The sequence below is a fragment of the Salvelinus fontinalis genome, chromosome 19 (genome assembly GCF_029448725.1).
Source record: "Salvelinus fontinalis isolate EN_2023a chromosome 19, ASM2944872v1, whole genome shotgun sequence".
Classification (NCBI taxonomy): Eukaryota; Metazoa; Chordata; class Actinopteri; order Salmoniformes; family Salmonidae; genus Salvelinus; species Salvelinus fontinalis.
In genome coordinates, this window is record NC_074683.1 from 31,152,534 (window position 1) to 31,170,657 (window position 18,124).

Consider the following 18,124-nt stretch of genomic DNA (forward strand, 5'->3'; position numbering starts at 1 on the left):
TATTAAATATGTGGCATTTTGTGAATGATTGCAATTGCCTCACTCCAAATGATGATGACCTGAAGTGCCTATGGATGCAGTACTACTGGATAGTGGGCTTTGCACACATAATGAATGTAACGTATATGGTGTCACCCTAAACTTTATTAATCATAATTGTCTCTGATTTGGTAATCACTCTGGAATCCGTCCTCACTGGGCGGATTGTGGAGAGAGCATGCGTCAGTGTTGACGACTGCACTCCAGAGCTAGCTAATCAGCTATCGTTGTATTCTCTAGCTAGACACTCCAGGGCTAGCTAATCAGCTACCATTGTATTCTGTAGCTAGAAATGCAATAACGTCGTCCTGTAATTATATTTCGGACATAGAGGAAAAGCCTTCGTGCAAAGATGAGAACTTTATCAATAAGCGTTGACATAACTGGTCTCTTTTCCACCGTCAAATATTGCCAGGTCGTGTGACTGCATTGCCCGATTAACGTTATCAACATCTTCAGGAATTCGCCAGATAGCAATCTAGCTAGCCAGTCAGCTAACGTTACCTAGCTAAATAACTGCCAAATTGGTCGTAGTTAGTTGCCTCCAAAGGCTCTACAACAACAGCCATGGGAATAATTTTCACCAAGCTATGGAGGCTTTTCAATCATCAAGGTATGTCAGACCTATTGTTGACGTTGAGTGTGTAGTTAGCTAGTTAGCCTAGCACGTTTCCTAGCGTCTAACGTATACAGCTGAGTTCATGTTGTTATTTAGCTAGTCCAGCTGTTAGCCAACAGCCAAGAATGTTCCAGTGTTTACAAAACTGATAGCTAGCTAGCTTGCTATTATATATATATATATATATATATATATATATATATATATATTTTTATAAATAGGGGATGTAAAGTAATTATTATAATAATTCGTTGGGTGTTTATCTGTCCTATTTCACGCATGTGGGAATTGGACATCTTTTTTTCATATCCCAACTTCCCCTGACTGAGACCCTCTGAGAGTGGGGTCACGGCCAGGGTCTGCGACACTGGAGCAATTAGGGTTTCGCTGCACCTGCGATGACATCAGCAAATATGTGTACTTTGATTTGAAGGGCACGTCGACAGTTTTTTCACCTTGTCAGCTCGGGGAACTACCGACCTTTCGGTTACAGGCCCAACGCTCTAACTGCTAGGCTACCTGCCGTCCACAAAGTACTGTAGTGTAATACACAGGAGGTTGGTGGCAACTTAATTGGGGAGGACGGGCTTGTGGTAATGCCTGGAGTGGAGTGGAGTGGAGTGGAGTGGAGTGGAGTGGAGTGGTATCATTCCATTCGTTAGGTTCCAGCCATTATTATTAGCCATCCTCCCCTGGTGTAAAAGCTAGATAGCTATATTGAATGATATCACCATGTGTTTTGTATATTGTTATAGCTATATCAGTACTGCATTGTTCAGAGAGCCTTGGTTCTGGACCGCAACTATGGAAGTTTGTTGGGACATTGGGATGTCATTTGGACTCCCATCCTCGCTGTGTACCACGTGAGTTGAGTCAGCCTAGCTAAAGTTCAGGATCACTGGAGAGTAAAATGGAAATTTAATATTCATTTTGAGCATTAGCCCAGCAACTGGCCTTTGATGCAGTATTTTTCCTCTTTTCCCTCACAGATGGTCAGCTAAGAGCTGTGCTGAACGTCCTCTTTAGTGCACTGTGTTTTTGTCTAAATTAGCTGAAAATGTAATCAATCCCTTGCTGCTGAATCCTGAACTAACTCAATCTGTAAACAGATCTGTGCGAACCTGTAACACGAGACCCGAGGGCAGCAGAGTGCTCCTATGGAAAGTTCTCTCTCTTGGCCTCTTGGTTTTATGTAGTATGTGGGCCTATTCTCGGGGGGTCACTGACTGTGGTAAAGGATCGTTTGCCTAGTAAAATCAAGGTTGTATACATAAACAATCACAGATATTAAAACTAAAGATTTCACTTTAGGTTTACTCTTCACTCCTATCCCCACATGCAGTCAGTGCCACATCAGAATGTGTTTAACTATGGATGAACGCGAAGCACTCATTCTGAATGACGACAAAGAATCCTGTTCTGTTGTACTAGACTGGTTCCAGATGTTTGTGTTTGCTAACTAAATTGCTGTCATTGTCAAGCCTAACATGTTTGGCATGGCAATTCCATAAGGAGTTGACAAGAGAGCTACTGTTGTCACAGGCTGGACAGCTTGCCTCTAACAAAATACAACATCATACTTTTTACCCGTTACTACCAGACAGCCAGGCCACTCTCCGCGGGGTAGGTAGAAAGCGGATGTGTCCGTTTTTCAGGAAAACGGTATTTTCCACCTAACTTCCATTTCCCCTGAAAAACAGATGTGTGGACTGCTCAGGCATCTTTTTACGCCTGCTAGGTTAGGTTAGAGACGGGTATACCTCCCACCCAAAGCATGTCCCATCATGAAGAGGTTTTTATGCGTTTCAAGTAGTGATGGGGGGGAAATCGATACAATTACATATTGGGATATTATTTTTGACGATTTATCGACAATATCGCAATATTAATAATATTGTGAGGTCCCTGGCAATTCCCAGCCCTAGTTTTCAAGGCTGCTGAAAAGGGGAAATATGAGTGTTTTCAACAACTATTGACCCACTTAATTCGCTGTCAGTGTAACTCTTGTTACAGGCATACAGCATGACCCATTTCTGAGCGGCTCCATATTGGTTCAGTCAGAGCGATACTGTAGCTGAATTGTCTCTTAACCTAGGCTAGTTTCATTGGACTCTCCTCTCACAATATCTTTATTTGTAATATAAGGACCTTGTCCTCTCACATAGGCCTATTGTAATTGGGTATGCCCAGTGTCTGGGGAAGGCTTTGATTGGTAGTCGTCAACAAGCAACAGTGTTCCACGTGTCATAAAGCCCATGGTGTGAGAGACGTTAAGTTTATGTTGCCGTGTCAGTAGTACTTCAAACAGGAATTTCAAAGGCTGTGGGCTGTGGCAGTTTAAATTAAAAAAAAATAAGTTAATTCACAAGGTGAATGACAAGTAAAATAGACTAGCACAGCACCAGGTACAAAGGTTCTTTACAGTGAATATAGTCGATATTGTTGATGGAACCGTGTGCACCAATTTTAACTGTTACACATAGCCTAAAACACCTGAGGTATCTTTGCAACTGAGACAAGGTCTTATGCATTAGTTTACGCAAGACTAACTGGAGATCTCAAACTCGGGTGACAGATGTGTGCTCTATGCAATCTGCATTTTGCAGTGGCTGCAAAAAAAAATCTCACATTAAGGTCTGCTCTTTGTTAAATACATTTTGTTTTCAGCACTTTTATTTCCATGACTGATCAAAATTAGTTTTCTCCTGGCTGTCTCTTGACCCTCTGCAGCAGACATATGGCACCAAAGTATCGTCCCTGGCGTTTCCCAGCCCTAGTGTCTATCTATCACGCCCACCAAAAAAGTGTCTACATAATGTTATAGCTTAGACCCCCCCCACATGGGAAGTTGACTTCCCATGCTACTTGGTGTCATCTGAAGTTGTTTCGTAAAGAAAAAAAGAGTAATTTCCCTTTCCTTAAAAAATGAACACCAAAGTAGTCTTAGTTGTGACCGTGAATCGAAGTAGACCACTCCATTTACTGTAAACAGTCCCGAGTAGCAGTCAAGTTGAACCCCGGTTCTGAAGCCTAAACACTGGGGATTGTGCTGCAGGTCTGCCAAAAATACATGTAGCAAGAGACAGGAAGAGAAATTACTCTTTAACCATATTGCCCAGAAACTATCAAGGCTCTAGTTGTTCTTGAGGCCCCCTTTCATTTCTGCATTGTATGTCAGGGTATTTTGGGGATTGTGAAGAAAGGAGATTCACTTCTATAATTGCTGTGCTGCTCAACCAGCATTTCCTTGTCAGTCACATGATTAGGCTACATATGTTAATATGGGCATGAGTAAGGAAGAGGGGAGTAATTATTGAGTGAGTATTGGGTAAGGAAGAGGGGAGTGAGTATTGGGTAAGGAAGAGGGGAGTGAGTATTGGGTAAGGAAGAGGGGAGTGAGTATTGGGTAAGGAAGAGGGGAGTGAGTATTGGGTAAGGAAGAGGGGAGTGAGTATTGGGTAAGGAAGAGGGGAGTGAGTATTGGGTAAGGAAGAGGGGAGTGAGTATTGGGTAAGGAAGAGGGGAGTGAGTATTGGGTAAGGAAGAGGAGAGTGAGTATTGGGTAAGGAAGAGGAGAGTGAGTATTGGGTAAGGAAGAGGAGAGTGAGTATTGGGTAAGGAAGAGGAGAGTGAGTATTGGGTAAGGAAGAGGAGAGTGAGTATTGGGTAAGGAAGAGGGGAGTGAGTATTGGGTAAGGAAGAGGGGAGTGAGTATTGGGTAAGGAAGAGGAGAGTGAGTATTGGGTAAGGAAGAGGGGAGTGAGTATTGGGTAAGGAAGAGGGGAGTGAGTATTGGGTAAGGAAGAGGAGAGTGAGTATTGGGTAAGGAAGAGGAGAGTGAGTATTGGGTAAGGAAGAGGAGAGTGAGTATTGGGTAAGGAAGAGGAGAGTGAGTATTGGGTAAGGAAGAGGGGAGTGAGTATTGGGTAAGGAAGAGGGGAGTGAGTATTGGGTAAGGAAGAGGGGAGTGAGTATTGGGTAAGGAAGAGGGGAGTGAGTATTGGGTAAGGAAGAGGGGAGTGAGTATTGGGTCAGGAAGAGGGGAGTGAGTATTGGGTCAGGAAGAGGGGAGAGTATTGGGTCAGGAAGAGGGGAGAGTATTGGGTCAGGACGAGGGGAGTGAGTATTGGGTCAGGACGAGGGGAGTGAGTATTGGGTCAGGACGAGGGGAGTGAGTATTGGGTCAGGACGAGGGGAGTGAGTATTGGGTCAGGACGAGGGGAGTGAGTATTGGGTCAGGACGAGGGGAGTGAGTATTGGGTCAGAACGAGGGGAGTGAGTATTGGGTCAGGACGAGGGGAGTGAGTAGGCCTAGCTCTAGATCCAATCCAAATATACACAGCCTACTCCTGCCTGTAGCTTTTAAAAGGGGTGGATATTGTTTCAGCTTATTAGTCATATGTTTGCTCAGCCTGCTGTGCCCATATGTCTGGATTAGCCATACTGGATATGTCTTGAATTCCGGTCAAGGTGTGGTTTTGCATTAGTACAAACCATCCCGATGACCTCGCAAGCTTAAATTCTCTTTTCACTACCGCTACATGGATACAGAATGTAAGCTTGCCAGATCAGGATGGTTCGTACGAGGCTAGTTTTGTATAGCCCATGTACCTTCTTCAGTCATACTCATGAGGACTAGACTAACTTCACAGGTGTAATGTAATTTCTTGTCTAGTGGCAGCTAGCACCATGCTAACAACATTGTAGTGTGTGTGTGTGTGTGCTAAGAACCTGTCTTTTGTTTTGGTCCAGTGTGTCTTGTTGGTGTTTATTTGTTTGTCTGTCTGTCTGTCAGTGACAGTGTTTACATGGAGCCGTATGTTTGAGTGCAGATGGCTTCGGCTTTATTCAGCTGAGCAGGTGGGTCAGTATCCGCTCTGTGTTCAGCTGAGCAGGTGGGTCAGTGTCCGCTATGTGTTCAGCTGAGCAGGTGGGTCAGTATCCGCTCTGTGTTCAGCTGAGCAGGTGGGTCAGTGTCCGCTATGTGTTCAGCTGAGCAGGTGGGTCAGTATCCGCTCTGTGTTCAGCTGAGCAGGTGGGTCAGTATCCGTTATGTGTTCAGCTGAGCAGGTGGCTCAGTATCCGTTATGTGTGTGCCATCCATTACCGACAGCTGCTGCTTTCAACCTTAGCAAGCGCAGCACTGAGACCACTCACTCTAGTGTGTGTGTGTGTGTCTCTGGCACTGCCTTGTCTCAGAGAGAGGGCAGCGAGAGAGCCGTTTGAATATGTGTGAAACATTGCAGTTTGTCACTGTGAAGTCTTAAGTCTTGCAGCTCCTATAATGAATGGCTTGTTTAGTTTATGACTGTGCTGTGGAGAGCTGAATAACAAATATCCAAATGACTCAATTGTGCTGCTCCATATTGGGTGCGTAGGTCAGCCACTGGGCATTGAAGTCAGACTTATTTTTGAAGTTTATAGTGTCTTGTGATTATTTGAATGTGTTTTTAAAATGTATTTCTTCTCACTTTTTTTTCAGAGCACAAGGTTATTATTGTGGGCCTGGACAATGCAGGGAAGACCACCATTCTTTACCAGTTGTAAGTAGCCTATTGTGCCCTTTTTATAAGGAAATTAAGGGGATGAGAGGGACGCCTATGAAAGGGAAGATGTAAGTTATGTAGTGCTTTTCATTATACTGATAATCTCAAAGACTGTAAGAACTAAAACAAAAGTAGTCCTACATGTAGTTATTGGGTTGAACAATGGTCTTCAACAGAGGCTGTTATTGGGTTGGATGTATAGGTCACATCCATCCAACTCCGGTGGGCTGCACATAGGCCAAGCCTAGAACAGTTTCCTGAAAGTCAGTCAAGAAGAGTCTTCACGCTTCACCCGCAGCACTCTCCTCCGCCACTCTGTTCTCAGCTCTTCTGATGCCCTGAAGCAGGCTTGTTTGGGGGGGGGGGGGGCTGCTATGCCATTTATCCTCTATTCTATTGGTTTTCATATCAACTTTCTTTCGTTGTCAATCCTAGTCATATTAGCAACCCATCTTAGTTGTTGCATCTTTAGATACCCCCTATTTCTAAGTTTCTAACTGAGATTTTCATCTTATCACAAAATAGAACCGCTATTAGGTGCTCTGTTTAGAATGGTGTTTTCCTGCCAATTCCATTTGGGCAAATTATGTTTTATTGGCTGCTTCATTACATGAGTTGCATGTTCTGTTAAGATGCATTACCATAATTTAAATGTGATTTCTGTCATTCTGAGCACCGTGGGTGGACGCCATAATTGTTTATGCACCCAATGCATATGGGTCCAGTAAATTAAAATATTCCTGGTCACGTTGTCCGGCACCACATTTTCCTAACGGAAATCTTGATATCACCTGATTTTTTTTCTTCTGTTGGACCCGGGATTCGAACTGCCAACTCGTCTCTCTAACCACTAGGCTGCCTGCCTAAGGTCCTTGGTCTATAAGGAGTAAGGCTCCTTTAGTCCAATATTGGGCTAGGTTTTGGTTAACCCACAGTTCATGGAAGAATGATACAATGGGGCATAGATTACAAAGTGAAGTGAACTCCGGGAACCCCATTGTTCTCATGCCTACCAGAATTCTATCTGACTTTTTTTTGCATTGATTGAAAACCTCCTGTGCTTGTGATGCAGTTCTATGAACGAGGTGGTGCACACCTCTCCTACAATAGGCAGCAACGTGGAGGAGATAGTGGTGAACAACACTCACTTCCTGATGTGGGACATCGGAGGGCAGGAGTCACTGAGATCCTCCTGGAACACGTACTACACAAACACAGAGGTCAGACCACGTATTGTGGCTGTATGGCAGTTATTATTATTTTGTAGTTTTATTTTTTATTAAACTAACAAAAACTGCTCAACAATATTGCTATGCAATTGTTTTTTAAAAACGGCTTAATACAATGTTTCCAGTGTTTTTACTTAGGTATAAGAGCAATTTAATATAAAGTGTTATCGGCTGTCTTTTTAACTGTCCTTATCTCTCTGCCCATCTTTCTCTCCAGTTTGTGATCATAGTGGTGGACAGCACCGACCGAGAGAGAATCTCTGTCACCAAAGAGGAGCTCTACAGAATGCTTGTACATGAAGTGAGTTGTTGGTCTTCTTGTACATGTTTTATGTGAGAGGACGTATGACAATATGTGTGGGTCAAGATGGTATGAGTTCAATACATCCCACAGCAGAAGACAGTGGCGTGCCGTGGGCCTGGGGCCTGGGCCTTCAGTGAGGTATTACACAGTCCCACCCGAATTAATCCACCTCATTATGATGCCATGGCTCTAGACACTATACATTTAGACAGAAACGCAGTATAACCAGGCGTTGCGTCACCTTAAAATTGACAAATTGACATTTGACAAAAACATTACACAATCAATGAGTCTTTTCAATATTTCCCTTCACCTTTTCATTGTGCAGCTCCGTTGCCCTGCGCGCGTGTTCTTTGAGCTGTAGATCCACTCTGGTGTCCCCAAAAGTTTTCAAAAGCACCATTGCTTGTTAGTGCCCAGCCGTACTTTAGTGTCTCGTTGCTGCCTTGGTTAGACAACTCAAGTTTGCAAAGCCAGTGTGGCTCCAAACACCAAATCGATCACTTGCAAATAATAGGCATTCCCAGCAGTACAGTTTGCAGTGCTTCTCGGAGCCAAGGAGCCATTGACAGCACTCACCCCATTGACAGCGCTCGTAGTTGAAACTTTGAAAGTGGCGAGCGAACGAAGCCCTTTCCCGCCTGTGACAGGCTTTGTGGCGTCGGGCGACCTCTCCTTACAATGTCTAACTTTTCTTGAAAAGTTCGTCTTGAGAATGGCGTTATAATTATATCCTCGACCAAATCGATATCTTCTCCTCCTTCCGCCATTGTGGGTTGAAAAAACAGCTTAGTAGTACGCAAATTAATTTGTTTATCAAATTCAGTTTCCTAGATCTCCATAGGACCGGCCTCTCAATATTGGTAATCCAATCAAAAGACGTGCACGCACTACGCCTGCTAGCTGGCTCCTGTGTAACACTGGAGCCAGCCAGCAGGCGTACAATAGCCAACTCTAAAGCTGATTGGTTGACACTAAATGTTCATTTCCATTCACTATAAGCGACAAGCGCTCGCACTGTTGATTCTGAAGGCCTGAGGGCAGATTTTAGACCCCTGGCAACACATGATGGCTGAATATGATTGGATAAAAGATCTAACATAAAGACAAGCCCTCCAAATCTCAACCTGGGGCTGGAAGCAGTGCAACCAAGAGGAAAGCTATGAAATGAAGAGTATAACTCTTACTCTGGGGAATCATTTAATACATATTTGTGGGAAAATATATATTCTGATGATGTTTAGGCCAGCAGAGAAGGCCTTGCAGGCCCTGACGGCCCACCACTGGCAGAAGACATGGCAGCAGCTGGTGTTCCATGATGGTCTATGACACACGTGTCAAACTCATTCCACGGAGGGCTGAGTGTCTGCGTGTTTTTTGCTCCACCCTTGTACTTGATTGTTGAATTAAGGTCACTAATTAGAAAGGAACTTCCCTCACCTGGTTGCCTAGGTCTTAATTGAAAGGAAAACCCCAAAACACGCAGACACTGTCACTGGAATGAGTTTGACACCCCTGGTCGATAAGCATACGGGCACCTCTCGCTTTTTCTCCTCATCCTCCTTCTATTCCCTCATTGTATCATTCACAAGTCCTTCTCCATCCCTTTTAGTACTCCATAGTTGAAATTAAGTGTGCTAAACTCCAAATTCTCTCCTTTCTTTCTTTCTTTCTCTCTCTCTTGTCAGGATCTGAAGAAGGCGGGCCTGCTGATCTTTGCTAACAAGCAGGATGTGAAGGGCTGTATGTCTGTGGCTGAGATCTCCCAGAGCCTGCAGCTCACATCAGTCAAAGACCACCAGTGGCACATCCAGGCTTGCTGCGCCCTCACTGGGGAGGGGTAAGAAAATGTGTTTTCTCCTTGGCGGACCGGACCACTCTCATTAAAACTAGTATTTGTCTCGAATATTGACTAAATTGGTGTCCGCTAACCATCTTAGGGAGTACTGGCAATCCTTCACTTAGGCATACAATGCATTTGGAAAGTATTCAGACCCCTTGACTTTTTCCACATTTTGTTACACGTTACAGCCTTATTCTAAAATGTATTAAATGTATTAAAACATCAGGAGACGTGTACTGGCCTGTCTCCTGGTAGTGCCTCTATGCTCTGGACACTACGCTGACAGACACAGCAAACCTTCTTGCCACAGCTCGCATTGATGTGCCATCCTGGATGAGCTGCACTACCTGAGCCACTTGTGTGGGTTGTAGACTCCGTCTCATGCTACCACTAGAGTGAAAGCACCGCCAGCATTCAAAAGTGACCAAAACATCAGCCAGGAAGCATAGGAACTGAGAAGTGGTCTGTGGTCACCACCTGCAGAACCACTCCTTTATTGGGGATGTCTTGCTAATTGCCTATAATTTCCACCTTTTGTCTATTCCATTTGCACAACAGCATGTGAAATTTATTGTCAATCAGTGTTGCTTCCTAAGTGGACAGTTTGATTTCACAGAAGTGTGATTGACTTGGAGTTACATTGTGTTGTTTAAGTGTTCCCTTTATTTTTTTGAGCAGTGTATTTTTTAGAATAAGTAACATAAATGTGGAAAAACAGAAGGGTCTGAATACTTTCTAAATGCACTGCGTGTTAGTCTGAAGAACATACATTTGTGAAGTATCAAAATATATTCCCATGAACTGATAAATCCATTATCTTGTTTTCCTTATGTCTCCCTACCTTTAGGTTGTGCCAAGGCTTGGAGTGGATGACGTCACGACTGCGAGTCAGATGACCTTTGACCCTGATCAACAACAAAAACAACAGGTGTGCTGTTCCTCTCCTCTCTCTACACCTTCAGTCCTGAGGGGTGTAGTGGTTGGTTGGCGGTTGACGGGTGGCCCTCTCCATGAAGCCTCTGACCTGACCCAGCTGGTCAGACTGCCAGGATGTTGTTTTTCTGTTGCGTGTTTATTTATTACTACAAAACACTGCTCTGACTGAGAACTGTGAGCAACGAGAACTGAATAACTCTACCTTTTCAGGATCAATTCTGGAAAGAAAAGTTAAACAAAAGACTTATAAGAATTCCGGTGTGTTGAATTTCTGAATCTGCAAGGTTGGTTTTCCAACTAAAAAAGATATGGACTATCTGGGACTGGAGGTGAGCTTGGACTTAAGAGGACTCATATTTCGTTGTTTGAGTGAGCCTACCTGCCCAGCGTGGCCTTGTTTCAGTATTGCCATACTGTCTGAGATGGTGGTATTGCCCTATGTGTACAGTCCAGTATTTACATTATGACTGCGTCCCAAATGGCGCTTTATTCCTTAATTCACATTTCATTACCTTGTGCCTGCTGCGTCGGAATCCTGAAGTGATGATGGCTGAAGATACTGAGTCACAGAACCGAAGAGCGGGAAACCCAACTCTCTCAGCTCATATGAAATACATTCGGAAAACTAAAGTGTTTTTATCTGTTTTGGGTTCATTACATTTGTCGTAAATGTGTATTTATTTGGCAGGTAAGAAATATTCCTATGTTTCTGGTTATCTTCATATACCCTTGTAATGTGGTTTTGTCATAGTCACCTTTCGGCGAAATTCGCAGTTTTGAATCCAAAATAGGTGACCTATGTGATTCGTTTAGATCCAATGAGAAGGTTTGGGAGGGGGAGTTTTGGATCACTACTGGCTGTAAGCGAACGAGCGATGCGCGTTTGGAGCAATACTGGCTGTATCCAAGGCTCGGCCAATCGTTTACATAACAACAGAAATCAGAGCAACAAGCGACTGAAGAGACAACCATCAGCGCGCGCTCTGGAAAGACAGCTTGCCAGCTACAGCAGCGCGTCTCTGAACGATAACGAAAAGGTAACGTTAGATGAGGAGCCTGACCACGGTGATGAAGCGTACTTAATAATGAGCTGTAACCGAAAAACAACTGGCATTTGGAAAGTTTGAGGTAAGGGAGAAAGTGGTAGAACAAGTTTTGTTAGCATTGTTAAAAATCTTGCTAACTGGATCGAATTCTCCGTAAACTAGCCAGAGACATGTTGAGCAACATTAGCCAATTTATCTGATAAAATTCTTGAGTTTATGAAAATTAGCTGTCTAATAAAGTCAGACAGCTAACGTTACAACATCAGATGAGCTAACATTAGTAACCTAACCAATTCGCTATAGTAATGAAACAGGCAGGGAGCAGGTCTCGAACCCTCGACCTTCTAGCCCGAAGTCCAGCGCGCTATTGACTGTTGCCCACTCCTCAGTAAGGGAAGTAGCTATTGGCTGTCCTAAATGACGTCATAACCTAATTTGCGTAATTGACCATGTTTATGTAATTGTGATGTACGCTGTATGAACTTTCTTCTGTCAATTCTTGTTTTTTTAAATGTCACAATTCCAACCCTCCTATATCCGGGCCGGCAAAAGAGACACTCTGGGGGAGTTAGTTTTTTGTTTTTTTAGTTCAGTTTTCTTCATTTGGTTTGGTTTTTAACCTTAGGAGCCTACAACAATTCACAGTAAAACATGAACATTTTAAACCATAACATTAAAAAAAAAATTGTATACAATCTAAATGGACCAAAAAGAGACAATAGAAAAAACTCAATGGCAATGTGAGAAATTTATGGTAACTACTCTGGCCCTAATTCAGGTTAATTGAATTTTTTTATGTAAGCCGGGCCGGGATCAGCCAGCGGCGGCTTCCCGCATGCGTGATTCATTTGCAGTCTGGATGCGGAGGGGTGAACATCTCCTGCTCTGACTGCAGCTGGGAGGGACTGCTGCACAAGGACTGGGCCGCCTGTGAGTGCTTTGGGACGGGGTTGGGCCCACGGCAGCACCCACTGCTCGTTAGGAAGAGTAAGAACGATGTGCTTTCATTTGCAGTAAAGTCTAGGCAACAAATAACATTGGATTGCTTTTTTTACATTTTTTTATCTGTGAGTTAGGTTCACATTAACCACTTTTTATTTTACACACAGAGACTGATCATGTAGATCATATTCTTTGTTGTTTAATTAGTTAAAACCTGCATTCCCCCTAGCAGGGATTTTTTTTGCATGTTTCAGTGCAACAAAAAAAAGTGTCACCTTTTTGGGCCCTCACCAGTTTGCAACCCTGCAACCTTCAATCAACCTCTGGGGGGCAGTATGTTCTGGTGTGGACCATTGGACTCAAGTTCAGCATTCGTTTTGAGAAAAATGGCCTCTGATGGACAGACGGGAGCAGTGAGTGAGTGACACTGAACAGCCCATGTAGAAGTCTGTGGGACAGCCAAAGACAGGATGAGGAGAACGCAGCCGAACAAGGCCTTGTCCAAGTCAAGTATCCTTTATTATCCCAAACTTTGGAAATCACTTGCCTAGCTTCACATGGGGAAGATCTCAATTGTTGTCCTCTCCTCATCTCCTCAAACCAGGTTGGTTGAGAAAGCCAGAGATCACTCCTCTCTGACTTTCTCCAATTGGTTTTGAGTAGGAAACGAGGAGTATGCAATTGAGATCTTCCCATAGAAAGGGTGAGCAGACACGCATGAGGAGAGGTGAGAAACTGCAGCACTAAGTACTGTTCCAGGTTCAACTATAATGTATTTTCATAATGGTTCAGATTTCAATATTTCTATGGACAGTACATTCCGGAACAGCACTTCAACATGAGAGTTGACATTTGCATACTGTAGTATGTTTCTACAGTAGTAAACCAATATTTGCTCACTGTCAGTTTTACAATGAGATTACTTTTAGTTGGCATGGCGAGATTCATTTATTTTAGAATTGCCATATATGTTAGTCATCAAAAGGGGATACAATGACTGATAGTAAGCAAATAATGTCCAATTGTAAGAGAATAACCTACAAGTATTAAGTTAGGAGTGTATTGTCTCTGATTACTCAGTTGTGAAACACCATTCTATTGGTTGGTCACTTGTCCAGAGTGAAACCATAGAGAATGAGGGAGGCCTCTAGTGGCCAAAAGGCAGTATTAGCATGGGCACTGCCATTGAGGGCTTCAACCATTTTAATGTAGTCAACTGGGTGGGACTTCCAACTTCATTAGCTGCTCTCTCCTGGTGACCCTGTTGGGGTCATGTCCAACCTGGATAAGCCAATCGTGAAGAAGAAAATTGACTACTTCAAAATGGAGATGGCCTCAATGGCGCTGCCCATGCTGTCACAGACCCTATAATAGCACAGATACAGGTTTTTTCGTAAATTTTTTTGAGTCCTCAATCTATCTCTGAGTGGAACAGAGGAACTGTCTTCAACAAATAGTCTTGTCATTGGTTGTAAATGTGTCACTGTGTCAAACACCATAAACATGAGAATGATGTAATCTGAAAAGTGAGTACCACATCCTGGCCCTGCTATTCTCACATATGATGCTGAAGTGTCCCATGCTGCAAAAAAGGTTTTTCTCAATGAGAATACCCTGTAGAAATAAAAGATACATAAAAAATGCAAACATGTTCACCCTACATACAATATGAAGATAGTAAAATAAAAACATTTGCCACCATTAATGGAACATTTGCATTACTCAGCATGCAGTATATAAAAACAAGACCGCAGTCCGAAAGCATTCAAGTCCTAGTCACTTTACGGAATACTGACCCCTATATGTCAGTTACCCATTAGAACACCCAGACAGGTGTCTGGACTGGGTGACTGTCCAGTCACAGTGGTATGGTATTGGTAAACATGCCAGGATTCTTTGCACAGTTATGTCATGATGACCTATGACACTCACCACATCTTACCTCTGTGTTTATGGGGTCAGTTGTTTTCCCAGGAGTTAGTGGTGGAATTATTGAGAGTTGAGGCTATAGCTATCAATGTGCAGCTGCTAATGCCCTCCATCATGTCATTTCCTTCAATAACTAAGCTGCATCTTCTGGCTTCTCCCCTGGTGTAAGCGTTTCGCTGTTAGTCTACATCTGTTGTTTACGAAGCATGTTTATTCATTTTATTTATTTCACCTTTATTTAACCAGGTAGGCTAGTTGAGAACAAATTCTCATTTACAACTGTGACTTGGCCAAGATGAAGCAAAGCAGTTCAACACATGCATCAACACAGAGTTACACAGGGAATAAACAAACATACAATCAATAATACAGTAGAAAAGTTTATATACAGCATGTGCAAATGAGGTAGGATAAGAGAGGTAAGGCAATAAATAAGCCATTGTGGCGAAGTAATTACAATATAGCAATGAAACACTGGAATGGTAGAATGTGCAGAAGATGAATTTGCAAGTAGAGATACTGGGGTGCAAAGGAGCAAGATAAATAATATAACAGTATGGGAATGAGGTAGATTGGATGGGCTATGTACAGGTGCAGTGATCTGTGAGCTGCTCTGACAGCTGGTGCTTATTTTTTTCATTTTATTTTTTATTTCACCTTTATTTAACCAGGTAGGCTAGTTGAGAACAAGTTCTCATTTGCAACTGCGACCTGGCCAAGATAAAGCATAGCAGTGTGAACAGACAACAACACAGAGTTACACATGGAGTAAACAATAAACAAGTCAGTAACATGGTAGAAAAAAGAGAATCTATATACAATGTGTGCAAATGGCATGAGGAGGTAGGCAATAAATCGAATAATTACAATTTAGCAGATTAACACTGGAGTGATAAATCATCAGATGATCAAGTGCAAGTAGAGATACTGGTGTGCAAAAGAGCAGAAAAGTAAATAAATAAAAGCAGTATGGGGGGTGAGGTAGGTAAATTGGGTGGGCTATATACCGATGGACTATGTACAGCTGCAGCGATCGGTTAGCTGCTCGGATAGCAGATGTTTAAAGTTGTTGAGGGAGATAAAAGTCTCCAACTTCAGAGATTTTTGCAATTCGTTCCAGTCGCAAGCAGCAGAGAACTGGAAGGAAAGGCGTCCAAATGAGGTTTTGGCTTTAGGGATGATCAGTGAGATATACCTGCTGGAGCGCGTGCTACGGGTGGGTGTAGCCATCGTGACCAGTGAACTGAGATAAGGCGGCACTTTACCTAGCATAGCCTTGTAGATGACCTGGAGCCAGTGGGTCTGACGACGAACATGTAGCGAGGGCCAGCCGACTAGGGCATACAGGTCGCAGTGGTGGGTCGTATAAGGTGCTTTAGTAACAAAACGGATGGCACTGTGATAAACTGCATCCAGTTTGCTGAGTAGAGTATTGGAAGCTATTTTGTAGATGACATCGCCAAAGTCGAGGATCGGTAGGATAGTCAGTTTTACTAGGGTAAGTTTGGCGGCGTGAGTGAAGGAGGCTTTGTTGTGAAATAGAAAGCCGACTCTAGATTTGATTTTGGATTGGAGATGTTTGATATGAGTCTGGAAGGAGAGTTTGCAGTCTAGCCAGACACCTAGGTACTTATAGATGTCCACATATTCTAGGTCGGAACCATCCAGGGTGGTGATGCTAGTCGGGCATGCGGGTGCAGGCAGCGAACGGTTGAAAAGCATGCATTTGGTTTTACTAGTGTTTAAGAGCAGTTGGAGGCCACGGAAGGAGTGTTGTATGGCATTGAAGCTCGTTTGGAGGTTAGATAGCACAGTGTCCAAGGAAGGGCCAGAAGTATACAGAATGGTGTCGTCTGCGTAGAGGTGGATCAGGGAATCGCCCGCAGCAAGAGCAACATCATTGATATATACAGAGAAAAGAGTCGGCCCGAGAATTGAACCCTGTGGTACCCCCATAGAGACTGCCAGAGGACCGGACAACATGTCCTCCAATTTGACACAATGAACTCTGTCTGCAAAGTAGTTGGTGAACCAGGCAAGGCAGTCATTAGAAAAACCGAGGCTACTGAGTCTGCCGATAAGAATATGGTGATTGACAGAGTCGAAAGCCTTGGCCAGGTCGATGAAGACGGCTGCACAGTACTGTCTTTTATTGATGGCAGTTATGATATCGTTTAGTACCTTGAGCGTGGCTGAGGTGCACCCGTGGCTGAGGTGCACCCGTGACCGGCTCGGAAACCGGATTGCACAGCGGAGAAGGTACGGTGGGATTCGAGATGGTCAGTGATCTGTTTGTTGACTTGGCTTTCGAAGACCTTAGATAGACAGGGCAGGATGGATATAGGTCTGTAACAGTTTGGGTCCAGGGTGTCTCCCCCTTTGAAGAGGGGGATGACCGCGGCAGCTTTCCAATCCTTGGGGATCTCAGATGATACGAAGAGAGGTTGAACAGGCTGGTAATAGGGGGTGCGACAATGGCGGCGGACAGTTTCAGAAATAGGGGGTCCAGATTGTCAAGCCCAGCTGATTTGTATTGGTCCAGGTTTTCCAGCTCTTTCAGAACATCTGCTATCTGGATTTTGGTAAAGGAGAAGCTGGGGAGGCTTGGGCGAGTAGCAGCGGGGGGCTGTTGGCCAAGGTTGGAGTCGCCAGGAGAAAGGCATGGCCAGCCATTGAGAAATGCTTGTTGAAGTTTTCGATTATCACAGATTTATCGGTGGTGACCGTGTTACCTAGCCTCAGTGCAGTGGGCAGCTGGGAGGAGGTGCTCTTGTTCTCCATGGACTTTACAGTATCCCAGAACTTTTTGGAGTTAGAGCTACAGGATGCAAATTTCTGCTTGAAAAAGCTGGCCTTTGCTTTCCTGACTGACTGCGTGTATTGGTTCCTGACTTCCCTGAACAGTTGCATATCGCGGGGGCTCTTCGATGCTATTGCAGTTCGCCACAGGATGTTTTTGTGCTGGTCGAGGGCAGTTAGGTCTGAAGTGAACCAAGGGCTATATCTGTTCTTAGTTCTGCATTTTTTGAACGGAGCATGCTTGTCTAATATGGTGAGGAAGTAACTTTTAAAGAATGACCAGGCATCCACAACTGACGGGATGAGGTCAATATCCTTCCAGGGTACCCGGGCCAGGTCGATTAGAAAGGCCTGCTCGCAGAAGTGTTTTAGGGAGCGTTTGACAGTGATGAGGGGTGGTCGTTTGACCGCGGACCCGTAGCGGATACAGGCAATGAGGCAGTGATCGCTGAGATCTTGATTGAAGACAGCAGAGGTGTATTTGGAGGGCAAGTTGGTCAGGAGAATGTCTATTAGGGTGCCCATGTTTACGGATTTAGGGTTGTACCTGGTGGGTTCCTTGATGATTTGTGTGAGATTGAGGGCATCTAGCTTAGATTGTAGGACTGCCGGGGTGTTAAGCATATCCCAGTTTAGGTCACCTAACAGAACAAACTCTGAAGCTAGATGGGGAGCGATCAATTCACAGATGGTGTCCAGGGCACAGCTGGGAGCTGAAGGGGGTCGGTAGCAGGCGGCAACAGTGAGAGACTTATTTCTGGAGAGATTCATTTTTTAAATTAGAAGTTCGAACTGTTTGGGCATAGACCTGGAAAGTATGACAGATCTTTGCAGGCTATCTCTGCAGTAGATTGCAACTCTTCCCCCTTTGGCAGTTCTATCTTGACGGAAA

General features: G+C 44.0%; 1 protein-coding gene across 1 annotated transcript; it reads left to right on the top strand.

Annotated features, from left to right (window-relative positions):
• Positions 1-202: 202 nt before the first annotated feature.
• On the top strand, positions 203-11,173 carry LOC129816604 (ADP-ribosylation factor-like protein 5A). Its single transcript, XM_055871290.1, has 6 exons — positions 203-652; positions 6,141-6,201; positions 7,277-7,424; positions 7,651-7,734; positions 9,426-9,577; positions 10,428-11,173. Exons 1-6 carry the CDS (start codon positions 607-609, stop codon positions 10,474-10,476), a joined length of 540 nt encoding a protein of 179 aa, XP_055727265.1. The 5' UTR covers positions 203-606; the 3' UTR covers positions 10,477-11,173.
• Positions 11,174-18,124: the final 6,951 nt, after the last annotated feature.